General features: G+C 45.9%; 1 protein-coding gene across 5 annotated transcripts in view; it reads right to left on the bottom strand.

Moving 5' to 3' along the window:
- MTCL1 (microtubule crosslinking factor 1) overlaps nucleotides 1-24270 on the bottom strand; it is a 140588-nt gene that overhangs the window by 5420 nt on the left and 110898 nt on the right. For all 5 annotated transcript variants that reach the window (XM_077135955.1, XM_077135956.1, XM_077135959.1 and 2 more), the window contains 5 exons: nucleotides 19950-20117; nucleotides 16874-17122; nucleotides 11712-12005; nucleotides 9972-10003; nucleotides 5323-6781 (listed from right to left, as the gene is read on the bottom strand). In XM_077135955.1, coding sequence (XP_076992070.1) covers nucleotides 5323-6781; nucleotides 9972-10003; nucleotides 11712-12005; nucleotides 16874-17122; nucleotides 19950-20117 — 2202 coding nt within the window. The remainder of the gene's footprint in view (nucleotides 1-5322; nucleotides 6782-9971; nucleotides 10004-11711; nucleotides 12006-16873; nucleotides 17123-19949; nucleotides 20118-24270) is intronic.

The raw sequence follows: 24270 nt of genomic DNA, 5'->3' as shown, positions 1-24270 counted from the left end.
CTGGGGGCAAGGTGGGCAGAGCGGTTGTAGCTTCTTGAGACACCCAAAAGTAGGGCAGTGAGAATGTGTCAGAATCCTCGGGTGACCCCTTCTATTTCTCGGAGTTTTGCAAGAGAAATACTGCTCAGAAGAAACAGATTTTTCTGAAGACGTGTTAATCAAGGAGATTATCTAGACCCATAACAGAAGTGTAGGAAACTTTTTTGGAGGACACTTGTCTGTTCTCTGGAATATCATAGAAATGTATGAGAACAGGACTGGGTAAATGCATCTTATAAACTAAAAAGAAATTGAAGGGAAAGAGCTGTAAATTCTCAAATGTAACTGGACAATACAATAGGATATGCTAGCTTGATTTAGGAGTGTATTTTCATATATTCAGACTTCTTAAAAACAGTAATGTAATGGTATAAACAAAAAGCTTGTATAATTAGTAGGTATCTGTGATGGTAAAAATATCCTTGCCAATAATAAGGAAAGAGCTATTCACAAGTAAGATATAATTGGAAGTTTTTCATCATAACGATAAAGCAAAACTTCAAATTTCTTAAATATTTGCATATATCATTTGTAAACTAAACTTTTATGAACTTCAGATTTATAATTAAGGGACAGATACTGAACAGTCTCCAAAATTGGGGACCTAGAGGTTTAAGTCTTGGCTTATTATAAATCATGATTGTCCATTATAAGTCATTTTCACTTCAGATAAATGGATATGGAACTACTGAAATAATTTTTCATGGCTTTATTTGATAGATAATGAGAACAAATCTCATTTGTTGTCCTTTTGATTACCTCCATTATTCCTTATCCTATGTTCTTCAAATAGACTTAAAATTCTCGTGTGATATTTTGTGGCATAACTTCATTGTTCTTCATTAGAGTGTCTATTTACTTAAGAAATTAAAAGTGATTAATTTCTCAACTCTGCACATAAAATCTGGATTGTTTCTGGAACATTCTCTTTACCATAATCATGCTAATTTCACCAAAAAGGCCTTGAAGGTACTTTTAGAATATTCTGCTATAACGTCGCACGAAGTCTTGTCTGGCTGGGCTTGAATTTGGGTATAATGATGCCTATGTCAATTAGAGATAAAGGGAGGGGAGATAGGACCATTTGGGGAGGGTCCTCGATGAGGAGTTTAGAGAAAACACAAGCCTAATAGGGCCTAATAGAGCCACAGTTCTGAGGGAAGAGGGAGTCTAATGATGCTTCTGGAAGAGTCTTGCTACTGTGAGCAGCACTGCTTGGAGGACTGGACAAGCTAGAGGAAGTTTAGAGAGAAAGTTGCTGTAGGTGTCCAGGGTGTGATGTCATACCTGGACAAGGCTGACGGGGGAACGTGGTCTGGTGGGGAGTGGAGCCCAAGATTGTACAGTTGGAAGCCTTCAAGTGCCCACCGGAGAAAGAGGCATTCTAAAGGATGATGGACCATGTGCATCAAAACCTTAAAGGGCTCTCAAGGTGGGACTTCAGATGATTCCCCAGGAAAATCCATGGATGTGTACATGCATTCACACAAGCAATTCAGCTGCACAGACCATGAGCAGATCTCACGTAGCATAAGTGCAAACACATCCAGGCACGTAACTAGGTTGACTGGAGGTTGTGGGAAAATTTTTTTAATAAAAATTTTCCTTCAAGAAAAGGGGATGCTATTTATTTTATGTATTTTAAATTTAATAAGCACAACAGCAAATTTAAACATGGACTTGATGCGATTCAAATATGAATTGGGACCCTAGAACCAAAGCGTGGTGCTTTTTAAAGGACTGTGTTTAGTAACAAAGAGATATTTCACGGATTCATTAAGGTGCAATTTTAGTCATGACCTTATTTAGACTCAGTGGATGAAGGAATTTTGGAGGAAGGGAAAGGGAGCCCACTCTTACTAATTGTTGCAGGCAGCATCAGAGAGGACAGATGCTGCAGAGATGTAAGAGTGCTGGAGAAACCACAGAGAATAGGCAGATTCATCTGATTATTTAAAAATTCTGTGGAACACTAAAAACACAGGTGGCCAGTATATGATTCTTGCTAATCTTTTGAATATAAGGAGGCTGATGATACGGTGAAATATAAATTGAGCTGACATATAAAAAATAAAATCTGACTTGAGGTAGTATAATCTGGAAAGGAGAAACGTAAAAAATTCTGAAAGGCAGGCAAGGGCCAGGCAAGCTTGAAATGACCAGATGGTCCAAACTGTCTTTGAATGGCAGGCCAAGAGGAGATAGGTCATGCCACTCACTGCAAACCAATTCTGCAAGCCTGCCTTAATGTGCTATTCTGAGATGTGGGTCAACTGCTCCAGGGAAGAGCCTGGACAGGAAAGGATGGCACAGATAGGAAGCATTTGGGGATAAATCACGAAATCCTGTATAGATTCTCTCTAGTAAAGATCCATGTATCCATGCTTAAAGCATTCTGCTAGGCATTGGGGAACCCAAAATGCAGTCTGTGTTCGAAAAGTATTTCCAGTTGGTCAGGAGAGGTAAGAATTCCATACTCTTTGCAAGGAAATGTGATAAATCCTTGTGAATCCTACAACCGCAGCACCATGGAAGAACAGATGTGGGAGGCTCAAGGTGTGGGGGGAGGAAGAGGAAGGTAAATCAGCTTTTGAATGAACCTTTGAGCCTTAGCCAACGGAGAAGATTCCCCAGGTTGAGTTCATTTGAGGAGAGGAACAGCAACGACGAAGATTGAGTCTGAGGATAGCCATGAGTTCATGAAGCAGAAAAGTTGGAGGGAAGTAAGACAAGGGAGGGAGGTTGGGTGACATCATAGAAACCATGAGGAACATGCTAAGAAATCTGACCATTAGTCTTCAAGGAATGGGGGTGGCGGCCGCACTGAAAGCGTCTGAGTAAGAACCTAAAATAATCAGAACTCGATTTTAATGAAACAATGGGGACAATTGTATGCGTGTTCGACTGGAATGGGGAAAAGAGAGCAGAAAAAAAAACAATTAGGAGACTATTTCAGTGTTCCAAACAAGAGGTGGAGAGCACAGAAAGCAGGAGTGTCACAGCAAAGATGGAAAGGGGGTTTAGTGGATGGGAGCAATATTTCCATGGTTGAATGTGGCAACAAGGAAAGCCAAAAAATCAGGGTGGCTCTAAAGTTCTGAGCCAGGAAAGACTGGGAAGATGGCTGGGGGGAGCAAGTCTGCGGAGGTGATGGGTGGAAGGCATCTATGTTAACTTACCCAGACAATAAGGATTAGGCATTTGAAGGTTTTGGTGAGGAGATGGGGTTAAGACAGAGACTTGGGAGGCATCCTCTTCCAGGGGAAAGAAGGAAAACCGCAAGACCCAGCTGGGGAAATGAGACAAGGTGTGGCGTGGGGAAATGGGTTTGAATTCAAGATTCCTGGCAGTTACTGCCAGAGTGAGCGGGCAGTGGAGGTGTCTAAGGGGCCAGCACACGGGCCTCACTACCCCCTGCTTCTTCTGCTCTTCAGTTTCAGAATGTGTGCTGAGCCCTGACTATCTGCTGGCTGCAAGGCCAAGTCAGCTCTTAGACTAGACAGGGGCTAACTGAACAGGAAGACGATCAAAAGTGCTAAGGGAGAAGAGAAGTTTGGCCCAGGCTGGCCTGTGTACTTAAAATGGTAAACTCATTACTGGGCGATGGTGGAGCCCTTCGTGGTGGAACTGCGGTGCTCATAATTGAGAAAAGTTTTCTGGAATAGACGCTCTGACAGCATAACAAAGAGAATTGTGGGGATCTCTACCATTACCAAGAAATAGTATTCTCCTACTGGAGAAAGAATTGAAGTGCTGAACCTGCCTGACAAATGTGGTCGGGCACCTATGAAAACAAGAGCAAACATTACTGGCCTCATTAGACTGGTATATATATAACCTACTTGATTATATAGGCAATACCCAAGCTATACTAAGCTTGCAAAAGCTCATTTATATGTACGTTGCTCAGAACTTGACATACGTTTGTCACAGAAACAATACCCTATGCTTTAGTTATGCTGTTTAACCGCACCTAGTGCAAATATTCTGGATTAGGTTGAACTGTATGAAATTGTCCTTCCTGTAGGTCATCGGCAATTTCATGTAGTTTAACCTACTTGAGATTTCAACTCTCCATTTTGAGTTAAATCCTCCGTGGTGAATTGAACTGGGAGCCTAACCCTCATTTTTCCCTACTGTGGGGAAATGTAGTATAGAAGGTGATTGGGTGATAGAGGAAACTCACCTTGCCCTAACCTCACCCGGGAAGCTTATGGCTGCTGGGCCATGGTGGAAAAGAAGCCAGCACCCCATGGGGAGCCTCTCCTTCTCCTCTGAGCACTGGAGGAGCTGCTGGAGCCACCCAGCTCGGAGAATGCTGCTGGGAGACTGTTTACCAGGAGCTTCCCCTGCTTTGGCTGTGGGGTTTGTACATCTGGGATAAAGGGGAATCAGGCCCCCCAATCCAGTCTCATACATGGGATCAGTCACAAAACAGACTCATGGGGAAACCTGTCCTTTCAGTACTGCACGAGGCAGGAGGCATCGCCTCTGCTTTCACCACCAGCAGTATAACTGGCTTTGTTTTCTTTTGCTCATTCTTGCTATGGGAAGGCTTTGAAAGTGGTGTGGTGTAAATATACTCCTTGCGGGTATGCACAGGGATAGAATTCAAGGCGGATTGACCTGTGAACGATGCTGAAATCAACAAGCTGCATTAAAGCAGAACCGGTTTTATCCATTGGTCTCATTCTCATCTGGTTTTACTGTGAAGGGGGTGGGATTTATGGACCCTAAGTAGATAGGGAGCTTGTGAAATGTCAGACTGCCATTTCACATGGAAGCTGGCCCTGGAATCCAGATGTTCTCACTGCAGTTTCTGATGACAGAAGTTCTGGTCTCCATACTATCAGAGCCTTCTCTGCCCCGCCTCGCATTCTGTCTCCTGTGAAGGTCTGTGGCATGCAGAAACCCCGAAAACACTCTAACATACTTTTCACTACCACACACACACACACACATTTCCTGGTTGCAAATCCTCGTACACAAAGTCGGTCAATTACAACCCTAAATGACAAGCCCAGATAGAGCAAATGAGCCTCAATCACCCAGGCCGGAGGACGGAACCTGAATCAAGCCATGTCCTTGGTGACTTCCTGAGGACAATAACCTGTAATTTTCTTCACATAGCTCAAGCTTTATGTTTCTGCTTGCTCCATTCTCCTGTAACCCAACACCTGCAACCTCCTGGAAACCATTCCTACCAGGCCAGGTTCAAACGCCCCCACTATTCACAGGGAGGAAGTCGGTGGAGTGAAGTGTGGGGTGCTGGGTGCTCATTACCTCCATGGACCCTGGCTCGGTTCTGACCATTTCTCCCCTGTAGCTGTCACAGTTCAGACCTGGGGGGCCGTGCAGGGCCTGCCGCCTCTCCTCCTTTAAGGCATGCTCCAACAGCTTCTTGCTGAGAATCCGGGCAGTGTTCTCTGTGAGGGTGTGACCAGAGGCAGCGGACAGGTCCTGCCGCACGGGCGTGCCCTCCGCCCCCTCCTCCCTGCACGTCTCCGAGCCCGCCGCGACGGGGCTGGGCGACCTTCCCCGCGAACTGGTGCCGGTTTCCTGTCCGGGGCCCAGCTCTGCTCGGGATTCCGCCGAGCGAGACCGGCTCGCGGCCCGCGCCCCCTTCTGGAAGGGGTCCTGCACCACCGGGCTGTGGTCGATGATGTTGAAGAGGCTGGAAAGGCCGTCGGTGATGGTCGCGTGCACCGGGCTCTCCCTCGTCGTGGTGGAGCGCGCCCAAGCCGACTCGCTGTACCCTTTTTGGGGCACCCCGGGGGAGGTCCTGCAATTTGGCTGGTCAGCTTTGGGAAGGGGCTTCCTCTGCAGCTTGGGAGACCCGTACTTGGGGGAGCAGCACGTACGCTCGAACTTGGCCTGCACCTTCTCGATGGCAGGAGCCACCTGCCGGCTCCGCAGGCTGCGGGAAGGAGAGGACACGGGGGTGGCGCCGCCCCCCGCCTTGGGCGTGAGACACTTGAGGGGGCTGCTGGTGATGCCGCCGGCCCGCAGGGCTTCAGTCTGCAGGCCCACGCTGATGGTCTGGGCGGTCTGCGTGCCCGTCGTCCGGCACCCGTTAGTCTGGCAGGCTGTGTCCTTGACCCGAGGCCCCGCGGCCTCAGCGCAGACGGGCCCCCGCACCGAGAAGGCCACCTCCTTCATGTCGTCGCTCATGTTCTTGGACATCTCCAGGCTGTGCAGCGGGGAGGCGAAGCCCAGAGAGGCACACGAGGGGCCGTCGAGGGGGTGCAGCCCGCCCTCCACAAAGTCTCGGGGGTGTCTGGGGAGGTCGCACGGCCACCTGCCAAGCACAGCCTCCGGAGGGCCCCCCTTGGTGTCCGCCGCGCCCGCCCGGCGCAGTGCGGGCGGGCTGGGGGGTAACGCGCGCAGGGCCCGCTCGGCCACCACGTGGCCCCGCGGGGGCTGCCGGCGGCCGTGCTCGGGGCTGGCCACGGTGTCCGTGGTCAGGGTGACGCTCGTGGTGAGGTACCACGCCGAGTCCGGGAAGGGCCCCGGGGCCGCGTCGCCCCCGGCCCTCCCTGCCGCCGTCCGGTCAGCCCACAGCTCCGGGGGCCGCGGGGAGTAGTCCCAGCCCGCGTCGCTGAACTCCTCAATGTACTTCAGGTCGTCGGGAGACAGCGGCGGGGTGACGTCCTCCTTGCTGGAAGGCAGGCCCTTCTCAGGCAGGAAGGGAGAAATGTCCATCAGGCGCTGGAACTCCGACATGGAGGACACGGAAACCGCCCTGGGGAAGCGGGAAGAGAGGATGTCAGGGAGCAGGCCCTCTAGTGAGGGACCCTGCCCAGGGAGAGCCCCTCCTACAGGGAACCCCCTTACTGGGAGACCCCCCTCCCTACAGGAAGATCCCCGCCAGACCCCTGCCTAAAAAGTGACAAGGTCCCACTTATCTGTGACCCCCCAGCATTCCTTCCTCCCCAACAGTGTGCACTGCTCTGAGCATGAGCAGCTGTTAAGGTGTCAGCCTGGCCTGCACTACTGGCTGGCCCCTGAGGAATACTCTATGGCTGCTGGATGTGTCCCACTTGGGAGGTGACCCTTGGGTGCTGTCAGTGGACACAGGGCTGTGGAACTGCTCCAAAAGCCTTATCTTGGTCAGAGTTCCATAGAAGCAACTCCAAGCGCTGTGGCCACTAGTTTCATTTTTAGCCCCTGATGTCCTCCAAGAAGCCCGGGAAGCCGTGGGGGAAACAGCTGGCCTTGGCATCCCAAATGGTGATGAGAGCATTGGAGCCAGACTTGGCGCTGAATTTACTAAGTTCCAGGCATTATGTCAGCTGCTCCTAATACAGAGACGAGTACACCACAGTGCCTATCCAAATGAGCTAAGTGGAGACAGATGCTGCAACAAAGGAATTATAACCTAAAGTCTCTTTTCACCCATCAGTCCCAAAACTCTTCAAAGGCTGAATAGAAGACCCAGAAGAAAGGAGAGAAGTGGGAGATAGAATCAGATTGGCAAATAATCTCCAAATATGATTTCTGACAAAAATTCCATCTGGCACTTCCCAAATTCACCAAAGGGGCTCAGCACTCCCCTCTTTATAACCTTCTTCTTGCTCATTTATCTTTAGATAAGAGAAAAACTCCCTCAGACACACAAACACAATGGAAGGGTTAAGACAGGCACCAGTTTGGGGGAATTTGCCTCCTGGATATTTTGGGACATAGATTCCTCAATATATTAGCACTTTGAGCCAACATATTTCCATCATGAATTTACAGAAGGCCATGTATATGCCTGGGCAGGTGAGGTGCTGGGGATTTAAAGGAGAGGAGGTCCCAGCCCACGGCAGCTTGTCGATCCACCCAGGGCCTAAGAAGCGTGTCAGGAAGGAGGTTTGGGGCTGGGCTGGGCTGGCTGCTGAGTCACGCAAATCAGGCCTGATGTGGTGTGGGGTGGTGGGTGTGTCTGGACTATCTGCAACTTGCTCCGTTTCTCACAGGACGTATGAACATTTCCCTGACCCCCTACAACAGAGCTTTAAATACCCTAGGCCCTGCCAAAGAGGGCCAGTCCTTCACAGGACCCACTGAGGATGGGGAAGTCAGAGCTGGGATCCTGCTCTGAGCAAGTCTCGAGGGGACCAAGGGGTGGCCACCGAACCAGCAAGGCTCTGGGCAGCTTTGCTGAAAACTGCCTTCACCCTGGGGGGATAGGACATTTGATTGTTGTCATCCCATGAGCTACAGCAGCAAGCTAAAAATGATGTTTTCAGGCATTCCATTTTGTTATTTCTGACTAGATGGAAAAGCCAGTGGTGATATTCTTGTTTGTTACAAATCATCTGCAAACTGTCCAGTGGCCTTATAGATAGTAGAATGCTGGCTATAAAACAGTGCTCTAAACAAAGGGAAATGGAAGGGATGGGTGGATTTGCACTAGGTCTTGAGCTTTCGGGCAAACCTGTTTTTCCTCTTCTTGCTTCTGGTTAAGTCAGGGAGTCACTGAAATAATGATGTGTTTCCAGAACACTGCTCCCTGAGGGGCTCAGTTACGGAGACCCGATCCTCTCCAAGTTTCTCTGGCCGTAGCTTATGCAACTCCCGTTTTTGCCCTCCAGGCATGCTCTCAGGGTAGGTGCTGCCTCTCTGTCACTTGGGCTTGGATGGAGGTAGTGGACAGGGATGAAGTGGCCAGACAGAGAAGGGGAGGCTCAGTCTGAGAAGAGGCCAAGGCAAAACCATAACCACAAAAAAGCAGGACGTATTTGGAAAATGCACGGGTGCTTGCAGAGGCCTGGAGAAGGGTGTGGTGAAGGCAGGGAAAGGGGGGTTGTGGGGAAGTCACCCACACCTTTTTACTTTAATGTTTTGATATTCTTTGAATTTTTACAACAAGCGTGGATTACTTTTTTGAATGAACCAAAGCAATTAAGATAGAAAATAGGACTGGGTGGTAAAAGAGCTTTGCTGTAAATCCAAAGTTGGACATTGAGATTGCACTGCTGGGAAAAGAAGGGAAAGCGGAAGGGGGTAACAACAGCTAAAATTTGTTCAATGGCTCTCCTGTGCCAGGCATTGCTTTGACTGCTTTATCTTTATTAACACATTTAAGCGATTGAGAGACATAAACGCCTCCTGTATACAGAGAAGGAAACAGAGGAATGAGAGTGTTAAGCAACTTACCAAGGTCACAGGGCTAGTGTGAGGCTGGCCTAGCCTTGAACCCAGGCTGTTTGGGTCCAGGGTCCGAGCTCTCAGGCCCTGTCCTGCACAGCCCAAGGATAACCAGGGAAAACAAACACTTGAGAGGTACAAGTGTAACTTGAGGCAATTCCAGGTGTTGGGGAATCTGATCAAGGACGAATGGGGAAGCAGATAGTAATTAAGAGACTTGTAGTTGAAGGGAAAATCAAGGATGAGGAAATTTGAAACTGGCCCGCTGCCTTGAGGAGAAACTCTACACGCTGGAAATGGTAGGGGAGCATCTATGGAATAAAGAAGCAGAACTGGAGGAAATTAACAGTTGGGATGTGACTAATACCAACACCCACCACTTTTATTTTCTTCAAGGATTACTGATAGGAAATATTTTAATAAATCCTCCTCGTAGAGCTTTTAAATAGACAGCCTCGTGGCATATAAAGTGGGAGTTTTTCCAAACTTGAAATAGAGGAGAGAGGTTCCCATGACTTTTCAAAGACCGTGGTACATAAATCATTCCTTTGTCCACATTCACAACTCCAGCTTGAAGGTCCTTATCGTAAAACTGTGGCACAGCACCACAAACCTGGCCTTTCTGTAGCTATTATATTTACAAAATTAATGATAATAAAGCAACTCCTTATTCAGAAGTCTGGTTTCAAGTCATTTTGAAGAGAGTTACAATAAACTGCATCAACAAAATGGAATTGTAAAACCAAGAGATTTATTTCAGTCGTCTGGAATTAATAATTTTCATCAATCTTTCTTACCTTTGAAGATTTCCCTTGTGATTTTCTTCTTCCTATAAAGAAGAAATAATTTTGTCTGAATCCGCTAATTTTGTTGCCTAGGAGCTCTGAACGTGCTGAAATGATTTGTTTTGCTCTGTTTCCCTAGGAAAATGCCATTTAAAATGTACATTGAGGCAAAGTTTTGGCTGGGAGTGTGTGCCTGCCTCAAGCCCTTTGAAGTACAACAATAAAACCACAGATCCAAGCCTGATGAGGGGTTGCAGCTTCATTCCACCAGGGAGGAGCCCAAACTCAAAGGACTACACTAACTATGTGAGTTTCAAAGCCAGCACCCAAAACACAAATAAGTGTTAGTATGTGTGTGTGTGAAAGTTGGGGGGATGGAGGGGTAGAGAGAGAGGTAGGGGGATGGTGGGTGGGGGGTGGAGAAAAAGGCAGATGGAGGCTGGGAGAGGAAGGTGGGAGCACTTGTCTCTCAGTTCAAACCCTACTGTAGATGTTGAGATGACACTCGTAAACTTGGGCACTTCCTTGGTTTTAAACATTTCCATTTAGAATCCAAGGTGAAGTTACTGTGACTTCCCTTTAAGAATGAGAGCTCTCTGTGCTGGTAGAGAGGCAGGTAAACATGAGGTTGTCAATTGAGAAAACACCTGTGTGCTGACATTTCTTTAAGAAGGAGCAAGGACCCTACAAAGGCTTTGATAGTAACTGAAATTGATTCCTTGGGACAGCAGGGGTACAGCGAGGTGTCCCCTAGCTCTGCCATGAATAGCACTGCACTCAGGACACTTCACAGAGCTGGGGCTAGGACACAGTTTCATTACCCTGATCCTACCTTCTGCTGTTAAACAGAACCTCACAGGAATCTGCCAATAGCTCAAAAATGGTGGGACATTGGCAATCTCATGTGGTTCAGCCTAATCCATAATGCTGAGGATAAGATACTTTATTTCACTGACATGCGAGTGTACTGGAATTTTTCCACATTTTAACAACACTACTTTACGTGGATCCTTCTAATTTTCTGAAGTGTTTGGGAGACAAAATGACAGCTAAAATAACTGATAAGATGCTTCTCAGGAAATGATCCCTAGAATCAGTTTTTATTTGTTTTTTTTTTTTTTTAAAACTTGCTTTAGAAAGGACATAACCAGAAAAACCTAATGCTGTGTGCTATGGAAATTTTATTATATAGCTTATCACATTAGGCATTCAGGAATCCAACTTATGTATGGTTTCCAAGTATTGGATATTTTTCCCTTTGCACAGAATGAGGTATTCATAATAGGTCATCATTTGGTGATATTTGCTACTTCCAAATGTTAGGTTATTTCTTTAAAGCAGAATTTTTTTGTTTACTAGTTTTCAAGAATCAGAAGACTATATTATGATTTTAAGAAAATTTGAAAATACACACTGCCCAGAATTACTTACTTCCCCTTGCATGTTTTGTTGGACATGGTCATTTGTGGGACCTTTCCTATCCATGGGACATTGTCCCCGTGTTTCTAAACCAGACTGTGGAGACAAGAGGGCAGACCCAAACTTACCACAGAACACACTAGGAGTTTAGGGTCCGGACTGCATAGCAATTATCCTACCATTGTGAAGATTTCCCTTTTACTAAATTCGGAGTTTGCAACATGCCAAAGCCCCTGGAGCCCGCCAGAGGGAACTCTGATGGACGTGGCCAGGTTTAACTGCCACGTCTTCGTTCTGTGGTTCCCAACCCTAGTGAAAAATGCAGAGTCTGACCATGAGGCAGGTCCTGAGCTCCTTGTCCAGCCTGTGAGGTGGGGGCTCCTCGGGCTCCTCCTCCAGCACCAAGGTTTCCAGGTAGAGGTTCTCGCTGGCTGAGCACCTGTCCGACTCCTTGAGCTTGGACAGCGGGCGGTCTTCAAACGGGATGGGCTCCGGGCCGGAGCAGGGCCACACCCCCATGGGGCGAGGTGCACGGACGCCCCCCTGGTGGGCGAAGGGGCGGAGATGGCCTTCTTTGTGGTCACACAGGAAGCCACCACCTCTCCAGGGACTGTTTTCTTTCTGCAACTTGAGAGTTTTTAAAGGAAAAGAATTAGTTTCGCTTTTCTGTTTGTCACTTTTCCTGGGACCATCTTTTCTTCACGATTTGAAACTACATGTGGGCCAATTTGAAAGATGTGAGAAGCAAATGTTCTTCAAATTCTGACCTTAATTTCAAAATACAACACAATATCAAAGGTTAAAGAGCAAAACCCCACAATTTTATCTGGACTGGAAAATCTGGATTAACCTCACACATCATTACCTATGCCATTATTTCACCTTCTTCATTATCACTATAATTTTCTTTTGGATTAGTTTATTTAGTGCTACTTTGAAACAGCACATTATCACTATAATTTTCTTTTGGATTAGTTTATTTAGTCCTACTTTGAAACAGCATCCAAACATACTCAAAATTTACCTACAATTATGCCTAAGAAATCAAACCCAAGGTTTTTGAAAAAAAAAGTTAAAGTATGGTCAACCATTTCTAACTAGAACAAACACCCAAACACTCACACACACACATCTCTCAGTACCATGCTCATGGGGAATTATACATATTTTAAAAATCACTAAACAACATGTTTAGAACTCTCTTTTGGAGTTACCTTCAGAACTTCAGGCACACCCAATGGAATATCATCAGTGACAGCAAACTTTTGAGGGCACCTTAAATTTTCCTAACTAGCCTCAAATAATTCAGAATAGGCCCTATATACATAAACCCAAGTGATCTAACTGGATCACTACCCTTTGGTGTCAAAAACAAGTTACACTTAACTCGGGAGGCTTAAAACTTAGCTGTAAAGGCAATTAAAGATATGACATGAAAAAAAAAATAAGCCACGTATTTTATAGTCATAATTTTCTTTTCTGTTATTTATTTACTTATTTTTGCCTGGCTTGATAAATTCAAGAGGTAGGGGGTGGGGGAAGGGGTTAGGGGGCACAACCAGGTGGCATTAGGAAGCCTGAGTTCAAACACTTCTGTGGCCTGCTGGCTAGGGTGAGCGACTGGGCTCTTCTCAGTTGGGTTTTCTCCTTGGTGAAAAGGGGGTATCCACACTCCCTCTCTGCCTTGTCTGAGGCCGCCAGGAGCAGCCAGCCAGTAAAGGTCATTGATGGCCGACTCTGCAGGGAAGTGCCAGTCCTGCCTGGCCTGCAGCACTGCAACTAGGTTATATGGCGCCATTCCAGGAAAGGGGCGAGGGCGAAATAATGGGGAGCTGTCAGGACAGGCAGGGAAATGCCTCTCCAGCTCTACTCTTAGACTTTTCCTCACTGCCTCCGGAAAAGGTGCCCTCTTGAAAGCCTATCAAATTATTTTTTTTAAAAAAGGCATCTTTTGCGAACTGTACTTTTGTGTCCTCACTTAAACCTGTGTGCACGGGTTGGATGAGCATGGCCCATGCACACTCAGGAGCACAGTCATGGGCAGCCACGGGGCTGGAGTACACTCATGTTTAGTAATTTCTGAGGTGGTGAAACAGAAGTTTCAGAGGATTATCTCTATTTTCTGGGAAAGGTGGCAATTCAAACGGTCAGACTTAAAATGTTAGTGTTTGAGGTAGAATCCCAGTCAAACTGGGGCAAAGATCACTCTAGGTTTTAGCTCAGCCCCCCTGCCCTCTACTCTGCCTCTCCAGTGACACTTCTTTGTGGTTGTCTTTTAAAGATGCCAAACATTTTCTTTACACAAATAAAAAGGAAAGCTTTTCATTACATTTATCTAGCGGATGTCAGCACAATTCAGCTTCAGCACATGATCTTTTCCGCACTATTTCCGGCAAGGAATTGAGATGCAAGAGGCACTTCTGAAGCTGCAAATGTGCAGCGAGGGTGTGAGTAGGAGAGAGGAAGGAATGACAGGAGAACTGAGCAAACCCGCTCTAACCGCACAAAGCGGGATTTCAGACAAAAACCCCGGGCAGCCAGGAGCTACTTGTACTAAAGTTGGCAAGTGTTAGGTTTCCTACAAATGAAGTGGAATGGTTTTGGCTGGAGGGCTCTGCTGCTAAGATGCCTCTGGGGTGTTGTAATAGAATAATGGGTCCTTAAAAGGATAAAGTATCCAAGAAGTGTCCTTTCAAACCAGGAATCAGCACCTACAGTACTTAGAATCTTGCACTAAACAACTTTTCATGCAAAAAGAAAATTTTAAAGATGTGCATTTCAAAGAACACAGGAAACAATAAACCCTGGGAAGTGTCACCTTACCTGGAATGGTCAAAAGAAAGAAAAGGTCACCCAGCAAATAGGCTTTAAAAGAATGGCAGCTGATTCTAAAAAGTGAAGAAGGAGAATAGAATGACACAGAGCTTTTCTTTAGGTCTATAAGGATAGCCAGCCCTAAATTCTGTCTGCTAAGTGGGAACTTAATTCTAAGAGGAAATGTAGTGTGAATCCATAAAAACTAACGACAACCCAATCAAATGTGGGTTGACACACGAGATGCTAAGATGGATAGCGTGTGTTATGTGACCTTGGCCGTTTATCATATAAAATGCCTTATGTGGCACAGAAATTATGTAGGAATTTAATGACACCGGGCAAGTATGAACCATGTGTTCTGTAAGTGGAAAATGGATTTAGTGTTACTTCTTTCACCACCTGTATTGGGTTATCAGAGTCGAGGTTATATGGCTTAGCAAGCAGTCAAATATTGAGAGAATGCACTGCTAGATAGCTTAGGAAGAGTGTGCAGTTATATTCTTGTTTATCTATAGGATGTACAGCTAAAAGTTAAATGAATGACCAACCCAATAATTGGTAAAAACAAACAAACAAACAAACAAACAAAATCTGTATGCACACAAACACACACACACACACACACACACACACACTTTGACCAATTTCCTATTTAGAGCCAAGAACTGCTTTTCCTAACTTTCAGGACTGGGCACCAAGGTGTACAAAATCTTCTTTAAAAATGTTGACTACTTTGGGGGAGAGGCCAGACTTATTTTTGAAAACCACAATAGCATGTGTGAAGCATCAGTTCATGGGTAACAAATCCTCTTCTAAAAACAGCACTGAAATCATTTTATGAAAACTGTGGGATCCACAACCCAGATTTCAGAGGAATGCTTGAAACACGGGTTTAGATTACATTATGTTCAGAGACGCCAACCTGAGAACCTCCACCTAGACTGTCGGTTTAGTGGGGTTGTTGCAATACTGTCAGTTTGGAAATAGGTTTCAGCCCCTGACCGCTCTTATCTTTCCAAAATATAGTCTCAAGATGAGGTGCCTATTCACCCTTGGGTTATTAACTCTTGAAAACTTAAGTACCATTGGATGTGTCTTACTAATCTCTCCATTACTAGAAATCTCTCATTCCCAGAAGTCAAATAAAAACATAAAAGACCTACGTAACCTCAATCCAAGGTATAGCTCTCAAAACAAAACTGTGCTAAGACCAACAAATCACTACACTTAATAGGCAATGGGGACCCTAGAAGGACCTGGGAAGGGGTCACAGTGGCCTCACTGGGGGGCACAGGGGGCCCTACAAGAAGGAAGCTCCCTGGTTACAAGACATCTAGAGTTGCTTTTGTGATACTAGTTAACTACAGTTGGGTTTGATCAATTTGTGACCATTTTCCTAAGCACACGTGCTACTTTTATCCCTAAAATTTCCACAAAACAAGTGATAAGCCATTCAACAGCATAGAGGCACACAGGGGAATTTAATACAGAAGACCCTTCTCCAGCGGTTGTTTCAAAGCTAAACAGGAAGTGGCCAACTTTCTTCTTGATAGGATTTTGGGAATTCTGAAATGGAGTCATATCAAACACTGGTAAGGTGACTCAGTTGTGTGAGTGAACTAATCCAGGAAGAACTGGGCAGCTGGCTGCTCTCTCTTGACAGTGTTATGTGCTTCTTCTCTATGGTTCCTAAGCCAAAGGCAACTGGTCTTTTTCACCACTTAGTTTATTCTCCCTCCCTCATTCCCAACATTTGCCATGTAACACAAAATGTCTGCAGAGAATTTAGAACATGTTTCAAAGGCTCACACACAAATGCAGGCAGCATGGGTATTTATAGTAGGGTAGTGAGGTTATTTTCCCAGAATTCAGGTTCTCATTGATTACTACATTTCCCTGAGGCCTCATGAATTTATCAGCAACAGGCTGAAATAAATAAAATGCATGCTTATGTTAAAATCCAGCTGGGGAGGAATTCCAAATCTTCATCAACTTAATGTGCAAATTCAATCTGTGTATCACTCCAGAACTACTGCATTCATGTAAAGTGTTCTAAGTCTTATGCAGTGCAGAGAAGACTTGTGGGGTGGCAGAAAAACACCACGTCCCTTCCTCCCCTCCCAAATCCATCTAGTTTTTTTTTTTTAATCATTTGTTTAGCTGCAGAGGATGAACTATTCCCCTGGACTATGGCTCTATCTCATCACAGCTCAGCGATATCCACAGTGGGGGCCACTGCCAGCAAACAACTTGACTTCCAACTTAATTCAGCAAGTTCTTCACTGATGGACAACAACTCCACTCAAGCTGGAGCACTTACGGTGAACCCTTCTTCAATGGCAAACTTAAAAGTTAGTATGCTTTTTGGCAGAAATCATTGAAATGACCTCATCTTTCAAGTTTAGGCTTTAAATTTCTTTAAAAAGTTAACTTCACTCCCCCCTTCTTCTACAAGGTAGCTACAAACTTCATATGAAAAGATCCCTGTCATGGGATGGCATGAGTTGAGGGCGCCTTGGCTAGAAACCCTCCTCTTCCTCCTGAAGCCCATGAGACACCCTGATGCAGCAAGCCCCTCAAAGCAAGCTGGTTTCTATTTTTTTTCTCTAAGAGGTCTTGATGTCCAGGGCAGTTTACACTCTCCATCCTGCCCTCTGGGGCCTGGTGGGCCTCCTTACCTGCTCTATTCTCCACAGAAGCTCCTTCCTTTGCTGGTCCCACTCCTGCCGATGCCTGGCCAGGCGGTCCAGGAGCTCCACTTTCTCCCGGTTCCAGTTCTTCTCGCTGTGCTGCATCTGCCAGCGCAGGTCCATCACGAGGCCGTGGCTGTCGGCAAGGAGCTTCTGCTGTGCTTCCCTCTCCTTGTACGCACCTCTGCCGTCAGCGGAGGGACCCGCTTCTCCCAGATTCTCAGTCTTCTCTTCCAGCTGTCGAGGAGAAAAGATGCAGGAACTCACTCCCTGGCAAGTGTTGCATTAGTCGAGGAAGATAATCTCTACCATCTTACATATTCACCCTGTGTACTTGCTTAAAGCAAGACTTGGTGATCCCAAGGAAGAAACAAATTCCCTTTTTGAAGTCCTTCCAATTCTTACCTCCTGTGGTACTTTCAATTTGCACCCTCTTCGCATTTCTACTCTCAGTGCCTTACTTCAGGTCCACACCTTTCCTCACCTGCATTAATTTCTGGAACAGACTTTCTACCTCTAGCTGATCTTCTCTGCAGTCCAGAGTGCCCAAACCTTTTCACTGTGGACCCACTGGCAGTGTGGTGAGGCCTCAGCTCTCCACTCAATGCTGGTTTTGAGATGGCTACAAAATTGTCAAGTGAAATGGAAATATCTCGGGTTCTCTTGGTCTTTTTGCCTACATTGACAATTAAAGGACATCCTTAATTTTAGTTAAAGGTTAGTGAATGTAAAAATATATATTTTTGCCCAATCCCAATTGGCACATCCCTGAATGTGTCTGTGGACCCCAGGTTAATCCATTCCATTCTAATGGTTTCTAATCCATTCTCTACCTTAAAGCCAGAATAATCTTTTTTAAAAATATGTATCTAAACCCTTTACTTCCATGGTAAAATCAGGATTCAATTTTCAATTCTTTCAACACTCTTCCTTTCCTTCAGATCTGATGAGTGTGCCCCTAAAATGCGTTTCTGATATTCCTTTTTTCCGGAAAAACTGTTCCTCTCTTCTATCTCCCGATTCCTTCTCATCCTACAACTGGCTCTAAGCACGACGTTCATAAACAGCCCTTCCCTGAACCTTCCGGCGGAGATGCCTGCCCTGCTCACCAACACGCCATGGCAATTAGCTCACTGTTGTCAACTGCCCACCCTTGTCTGTATCTCCCCCCACAGCGAGAGCCCCTTCAAGGAATGTTTTATTTGCTGTTGGATCCTCAGCATCTAGAGGAAGGCCTGACATAAGAATCAGCTGAAAGAATCAGATTTGGGAGTTGACATAATGTGGCCTCCACTGAAGACAGTGTATCATGTTCAGTAGAACTGAACCGATTGGCACGTACAGAGAAGAGGATGAAGATGGGGACCTCCCACATGGACCGCAGTACCCACATCCCATGCCCTCCTGGGCTGCACAGGTGAGAAGCATCTTCAATGATGTGGCCAGAAGAGCAACACTTTCCCCATTACTATCTGTCTTCTAGGTTTGAAGCACCAACTTTATTTCTATATATATATATTTTTTTCACATGGGCAGGAAGCGGGAATCAAACCCAGGTCTCCAGCATGGCAGGCGAGAACTCTGCCACTGCGCCACAATGGCCTACCCTCTTGGTCTTTATTTCTTGAGACTTTATTTATAGCAAACATGGTGGGTGGATGCCAGCTTCATCTAAAACAGAGACAAAACGTTTTGAAACTGGCTCACATAAAAAATGGTGGCTCCCTTCTTTAGCAACACTTAACTCTTTGTAAATATTCAGTTTTCTCTTCTTCATAAACATGTTGTTAAGCGGTTTATAGCAGTTCAGCAGAAAGTATCCACTTATTTCTCCTACACTGCTGACTCCTCAAGTTGTGTACTAAGATAAACAGAGTGTCTGATAAGAACTGCCCGCCGGGTCGAATGCACCGCACATAACTGGTCCGATGCTCTCCATCCTTTGGGCCTGGCATGGAGCTTTGATTTTGCTACACGTCACTACCTCCTCTGCCCTCTGCTCTCCCCAGGCCTATGAACCTGACATCGTTTCTCAAAGGGATCAGATGGCACTGTAGGTGAGTCTGTGCATTCCAGGGAGCTGTTTTCCTTTGACATGATAGGCTGTGTAATCTTTCATCAAAGCCATTTGGAGGATGGCTCCTTTCTGTGCAATTTTTTTTTCTTTCACAACAGAGCCAGTTCATAGAAAATTTTAAGGACCCAATGGTTTGCCCCAAACTAGGGCCTAGAAAACAGAGAATTGGGGATACACAAGTTCTCTCCTCCCTCGTCCTGATCAGGGGCTGAAAGAAACCTCAAGAAATGATGTGGGTAAGCAGACAATGAATATATAGATCAGTGATATTCCTTTCAGGATTTCCAGGGAAGAAATACTCAGAAAGGAATGTGTCCTCAGAGGTCTTAACTCCTACACCACAGTGTAAAACCTTGCAGGGTCTCCCCTCTGTCAGGTGGGGCACAGGCGGGAAGCTGGGCTCTCTTCCCTGCTCCACCACTAAAGGGCCAGGTGAGCTTGCAAAGTCGCCTTGTCCTCTGGGCTTAGTCTTCTGCTGTGTTAAGGAGACCAGAATTGATTAGACTTCTAGGGTGTGCAGGGGAAGGTCTATGAGCCGTTTCCAATATTCTGGAAAATCTAAAGACGAGCACATGTCGACCCTTTCTAGAGACTACGAAATCACAATCTGCTTTTCTTTGCTTCTGCATAGAACTGTACGGACTCAGCCTGAAAACTTCAGCTAGTCCTTCTTTGATGGGGCTAGAAACAACTTTGTTGATGCAGAATGGGAAAATGAAAGCTACTTTGAAAACGCTGTTTGATAGAGAAAAAATAAAGAAAACAAAAGCTGTTTGGTAGACGCCAAGTTTCATACTTGGGAGGGAAGGTAATAGGGGAAATAAGGGACCTTGGAAAGGTCGGGAGCTTTAAAAAGAGGTGGCAAGCAGCTGCTCCCTCTCCCTTCCTGGCCCTCTGCTCTTTCTCTTGGACGAGGGGCACTGCGGCTTCTGAGACTGTCTCCCTCCCCACCTAATTCCAGACAGTAAGGAGTGAGCAGGGCTATACCTGTTCCAGGCGGCACTGGAGCCCAGCCCACTCCACGTCCCAGGCCGCCTTGTCGCTGGCATACTGCTGCTGCAGCCGCAGCCGGGCCTGCTCGTCCTCCCACAGCTCCGAGCGGAAATCTTCCAGCAAGGTCCTGAGGGCGCCGAACAACTGCTGGTTTTCCACCACCTGTGGGAACACGGGTGTCTGGCCTCTGCCACGGCATTTCAGGGATTTCTTTTTCTTTTTTTTTTTTAACATGGGCAGGCACCGGGAATCGAACCCGGGTCCTCTGGCATGGCAGGCAAGCATTCTTGCCTGCTGAGCCACTGTGGCCCGCCCTCAGGGATTTCTTTAGGGCAGTGATGGGTGGACCTCACACCTGGCAATCACGGTGGCCCTGGGGATGTCTTCTATCAGGTGCCACCCGCAGCTGGGGACTCTGTGGTGAGTGGCGGAAAGCCAGGATGTCCCACGTGTGGCCGCCACCCCCCGGGACTGAGAGCGCTCAGGACCTGTTGGGTTAGGAGGGAGGCCTGAGGGGCTGCTGCTGACCACTGGAGCTGGTGGGGGGAGCTGAACCTGTAGAGGAGAGGAGCAGCTGCTCCAGACCTGAGGAGCCCACGGGACAGCCCAAAGCAGGGCTGCTTAGGAAGCCCTGTGCAGATTTTGGACGGAACTGTCAAGGAGTACAGACATGAAATATATACAGTCACCCACACATAAGCTATCATTTTAGTGCCAGAGTTGACCTGGAGAAGGGAATGAATGCAGGCCTGGTTGCTCAGTTAGCATAGGGTGGCCGTAATTCTGAGTTGTACCTGAAGGGACTAAAAGGTCTTCTTTTTTGAGAAACGGGTCCACTGGAGGGGTGGTGGTGGTATATTTGAAGTTTAATAATTGAAGCCAAAGGTGAAATGCTAACCTGGTTCATGAAGGCTTTCTCCTGGCTCCCTGAGGCAGACCTAAGCACCCCCTTTCTGCCTCTCGGTACCCTAGGTGACCCTGAATAACTGCGTAAGTAACCACTGCACCTGCCAGCTCGTCTCGGCCCCCCACCCCCACCCCACTGTGAGTGCCCCAGGGACAGACAAGCCTGCCCGTCCCCATCTCTGCAGTGTTTAGTGTTTAGCACGATGCTTAGCTCTCACATAAAGCGTACAATAAATGTCTGACGCACAGAAGAGATTCTTGTTACTCATCTGCTTACACCCAACATAAAAGGCTTGGAGTTTTCTAATACCTGTCTAACCCTTTGAAGGCAAATTTCCAAACCATGATTTCTCTCCTAGTACCTTGATAGGCACTGAAGCAACAGCATCATATCAGAAAGGTCTATCCAAAATGAATGAACTCACACGTATCTCTCATGGTGCCCTGCTAATAAAAGCCATGTTAACCCATCTCTTTCAATCAGGTGCCCTCTGAGCCCATGGAGGGATCTCCTACACTCAGAGTTCCTGGCTGGCACATTTACAGGACGGGAGGGATCCAAGCTGGGTGCAGATAATGGCGATGACAGCAGCCAAAGCACATACTCTGAGGCAGGACCCACCCTCCATTCCTGTGACCCTCCCCTGCCAAGCTGAGCTGGGAAAGGGCATTCCAGCTCCTGGCTCGGGCTCTGCCTGGGGGCCAGTCTCCACTCCTCAGTTGTGTCAGGGAGTCGGGCTGTGCTTTTAAAGCCATCAAGTTGGCAGTACAGCAGGGCGGGCGTATTTCATGGCACTGAATTATAGATCTGAATGTGGTTAGGGGAAATTCTAGGGTGTATATATGTTCCTAGCATAAAAATTTAAAAACAAACAACAAACCCACAGGACCGTACAACACGGGGAACCCTAACATAAACCATGGACTATAGTTAACAGTACAATTATAATAACTTTCTTTTATCCAACAGGTACCACACTAACACGAGGTGTTAATAACGGAGAAGGGGATATAGGGAGAACTCTGTGTTTCATAAATGATTCTTCTGTAAACTGACAACTTCTGTAATTAAAAAAAAAACATATAATTCATCAACTACACACACACAGACACACACAGAATTGGTTTTAAACAAATATGGGGAGAACTTAAGAAACGTTGGATATGTTTGGATTTAAATAAAGTTGAATTAGAAAAGAGAAGTTCTTCAAGATGAGCATGTTGATTACTGAATACTCCATAGTTTCCATCATTATTTCTATGAGACGTTAGGTTAGATACAGTAGACTTTTGTTGGAGTAGAAAGCTCTGTTTGCTAGCAATTGCTGCTGCTTGATATCTCTTGCCTTCAACACTAATTTTTACTTTAACAACTCTGGGACAAAAGGTTTTAAGAAAACAATTCTGTTAACATTTGCAAAACTCAACAGATAGGAAAACTCCAAAAATCTTACACATCCTTTTTGACCATCTGAGTAGAAATAAATTAACCTCGAGATTCAAAGAACACCCGTGAAATGTGTAAAGTTGCAATAAATGCAAGGACAGTTTTTTAAAACCCAACATCAAAAGTATTTAAAAATTTGTAAGAGCCCCTGAGCATGAAAAGGGCCACAAATGCTTTCAAGAATACACATCGACATAAATGTAGAATTTGCTGGAAAATTATGCTCATTTCATGCCAGATTTATTTGGCATTTTCATCTTTGGATTTTACATTCAAATAACTGGTAATATTTTTAACCAGTTTTTGTAGTGATCATCTCATTTTCACTGAGAAGGCAGAAATCCACATACTTATATGTAATCAATAGTTTTCTATGAGCCCCATAGGCCTGAGTAATGCTGGTAACATTAGAATAAGAACTCTGCGCTCCCAAGAGGCAGGACTTTACGTTACAGTCCTTTTGCAGACGGAAAATCTGGTTCCTCTGGGTGTTCTATTTGACATTAGTGGATATCAGATTAGATAAGATTAAACTTTAACGATTTTATGCACATTTGGGTCAAGATAAACAGCCTGCATGTCCTTTTGCACCAGCCTAAGTGGATTAGACCCCTCAACTGCCTTAGCCCTCTGCCCTTCGTGCACGTGGACAAGAACTGATGTCAGAATACAATCTTCTGTCGGTCCAGAATGCGCCACAGATGGGCATCCTCCCTCTAACGACTTTTACTCGCAAGAATAGTGATAATATTATCAACTGTTTCTGACCCGCCAGGGGCTGTGTCGAATTGTCTCTTTACATTATCATCCTTTTCCCCATCCATCCTCCTGTACACTCTTATCTTCCCCATCCTGCAGACAAGGGACCAAAGCCTGAAGCAACTGAGCAATTGCCTGGGGTCCTGCGGTGGGAAGGGGTGGAGAAACCTCCAGGTCTGCTCACCTCAGCGCCTGCCACACCAAGCCAGGACCTTGGACCTCTGGCTTTATATCCTGCCCAGGGTTTATTTATTTATTTATTTTTAAACTGTGCCTTTGAGACGCCATCTAATCTCTGTGAGCCTAATTTCTACCCCCTTATCAAGGGGAATAATAGTGAACTATCCTGAAAGAAATGCCTGAAAGTATACTTTGTTTTCTCCCAGTGGTGCCCCTTCTTGGGCTGTAATTTAGATAAAAAGATGACCCACATCCAGTGAGACTCTAAGACTCACTGGTCAATTCAGAGGTCTTTAAGCTAGAAAGTCTCCGTGGATACAGAGCTTTCTAAAGCTGTCGTGCAGAGGGTCAGCCCTGCAACCTTTCAGCTTATACATTTGCTAAGTTATCAGTGACTTTCAGCTTCCCCTTTCCTATTGCTTCAGAAATCAGCCAGTTGGTTTTCTAGTGAAGAAGCAGGATAAAATGGCTGCACTATTTCCTTCTCAGTCTCATGGCGTTTCAGCCCTCCCAAGCTCAGTTTTCCTGGGGGTGGCTGGAAATAACCCTAAAACTGGAATCATGGGCTTGACTGTGCATTTTTGTTTTTAATTTTTTTAAAACATAACAACATACAAACACGAACATTCTTACCATATGATCATTCCATTCTTGGTATATAATCAATAACTCACGATAGCATCACATAGTTGTATATTCATCCTCATGATCATTTCTTAGAACATTTGCATCAATTCAGAAAAATAAAAAGAAAAAAGAAAAAAAACTCACATACACCATACCCCTCACCCCTCCCTTTCACTGATCATTAGCATTCCAATCTACCAAATTTATTTTAGCATTTGTTCCCCCTATTATTTATTTATTCTTAATCCATATGTTTTACTGATCTGTCCATACCATAGATAAAAGGAGCATCAGACACAAGGCTTTCACAATCACACAGTCACACTGTGAAAGCTATATCATTATACAATCATCTTCAAGAAACATGGCTACTGGAACACAGCTCTACATTCTCAG

This window comes from Tamandua tetradactyla, chromosome 18 (genome assembly GCF_023851605.1).
Source record: "Tamandua tetradactyla isolate mTamTet1 chromosome 18, mTamTet1.pri, whole genome shotgun sequence".
In the NCBI taxonomy this organism is placed as follows: domain Eukaryota; kingdom Metazoa; phylum Chordata; class Mammalia; order Pilosa; family Myrmecophagidae; genus Tamandua; species Tamandua tetradactyla.
The sequence above is the reverse complement of the archived record's forward strand: the minus strand, read 5'-3'. Positions and strand labels throughout refer to the sequence as shown.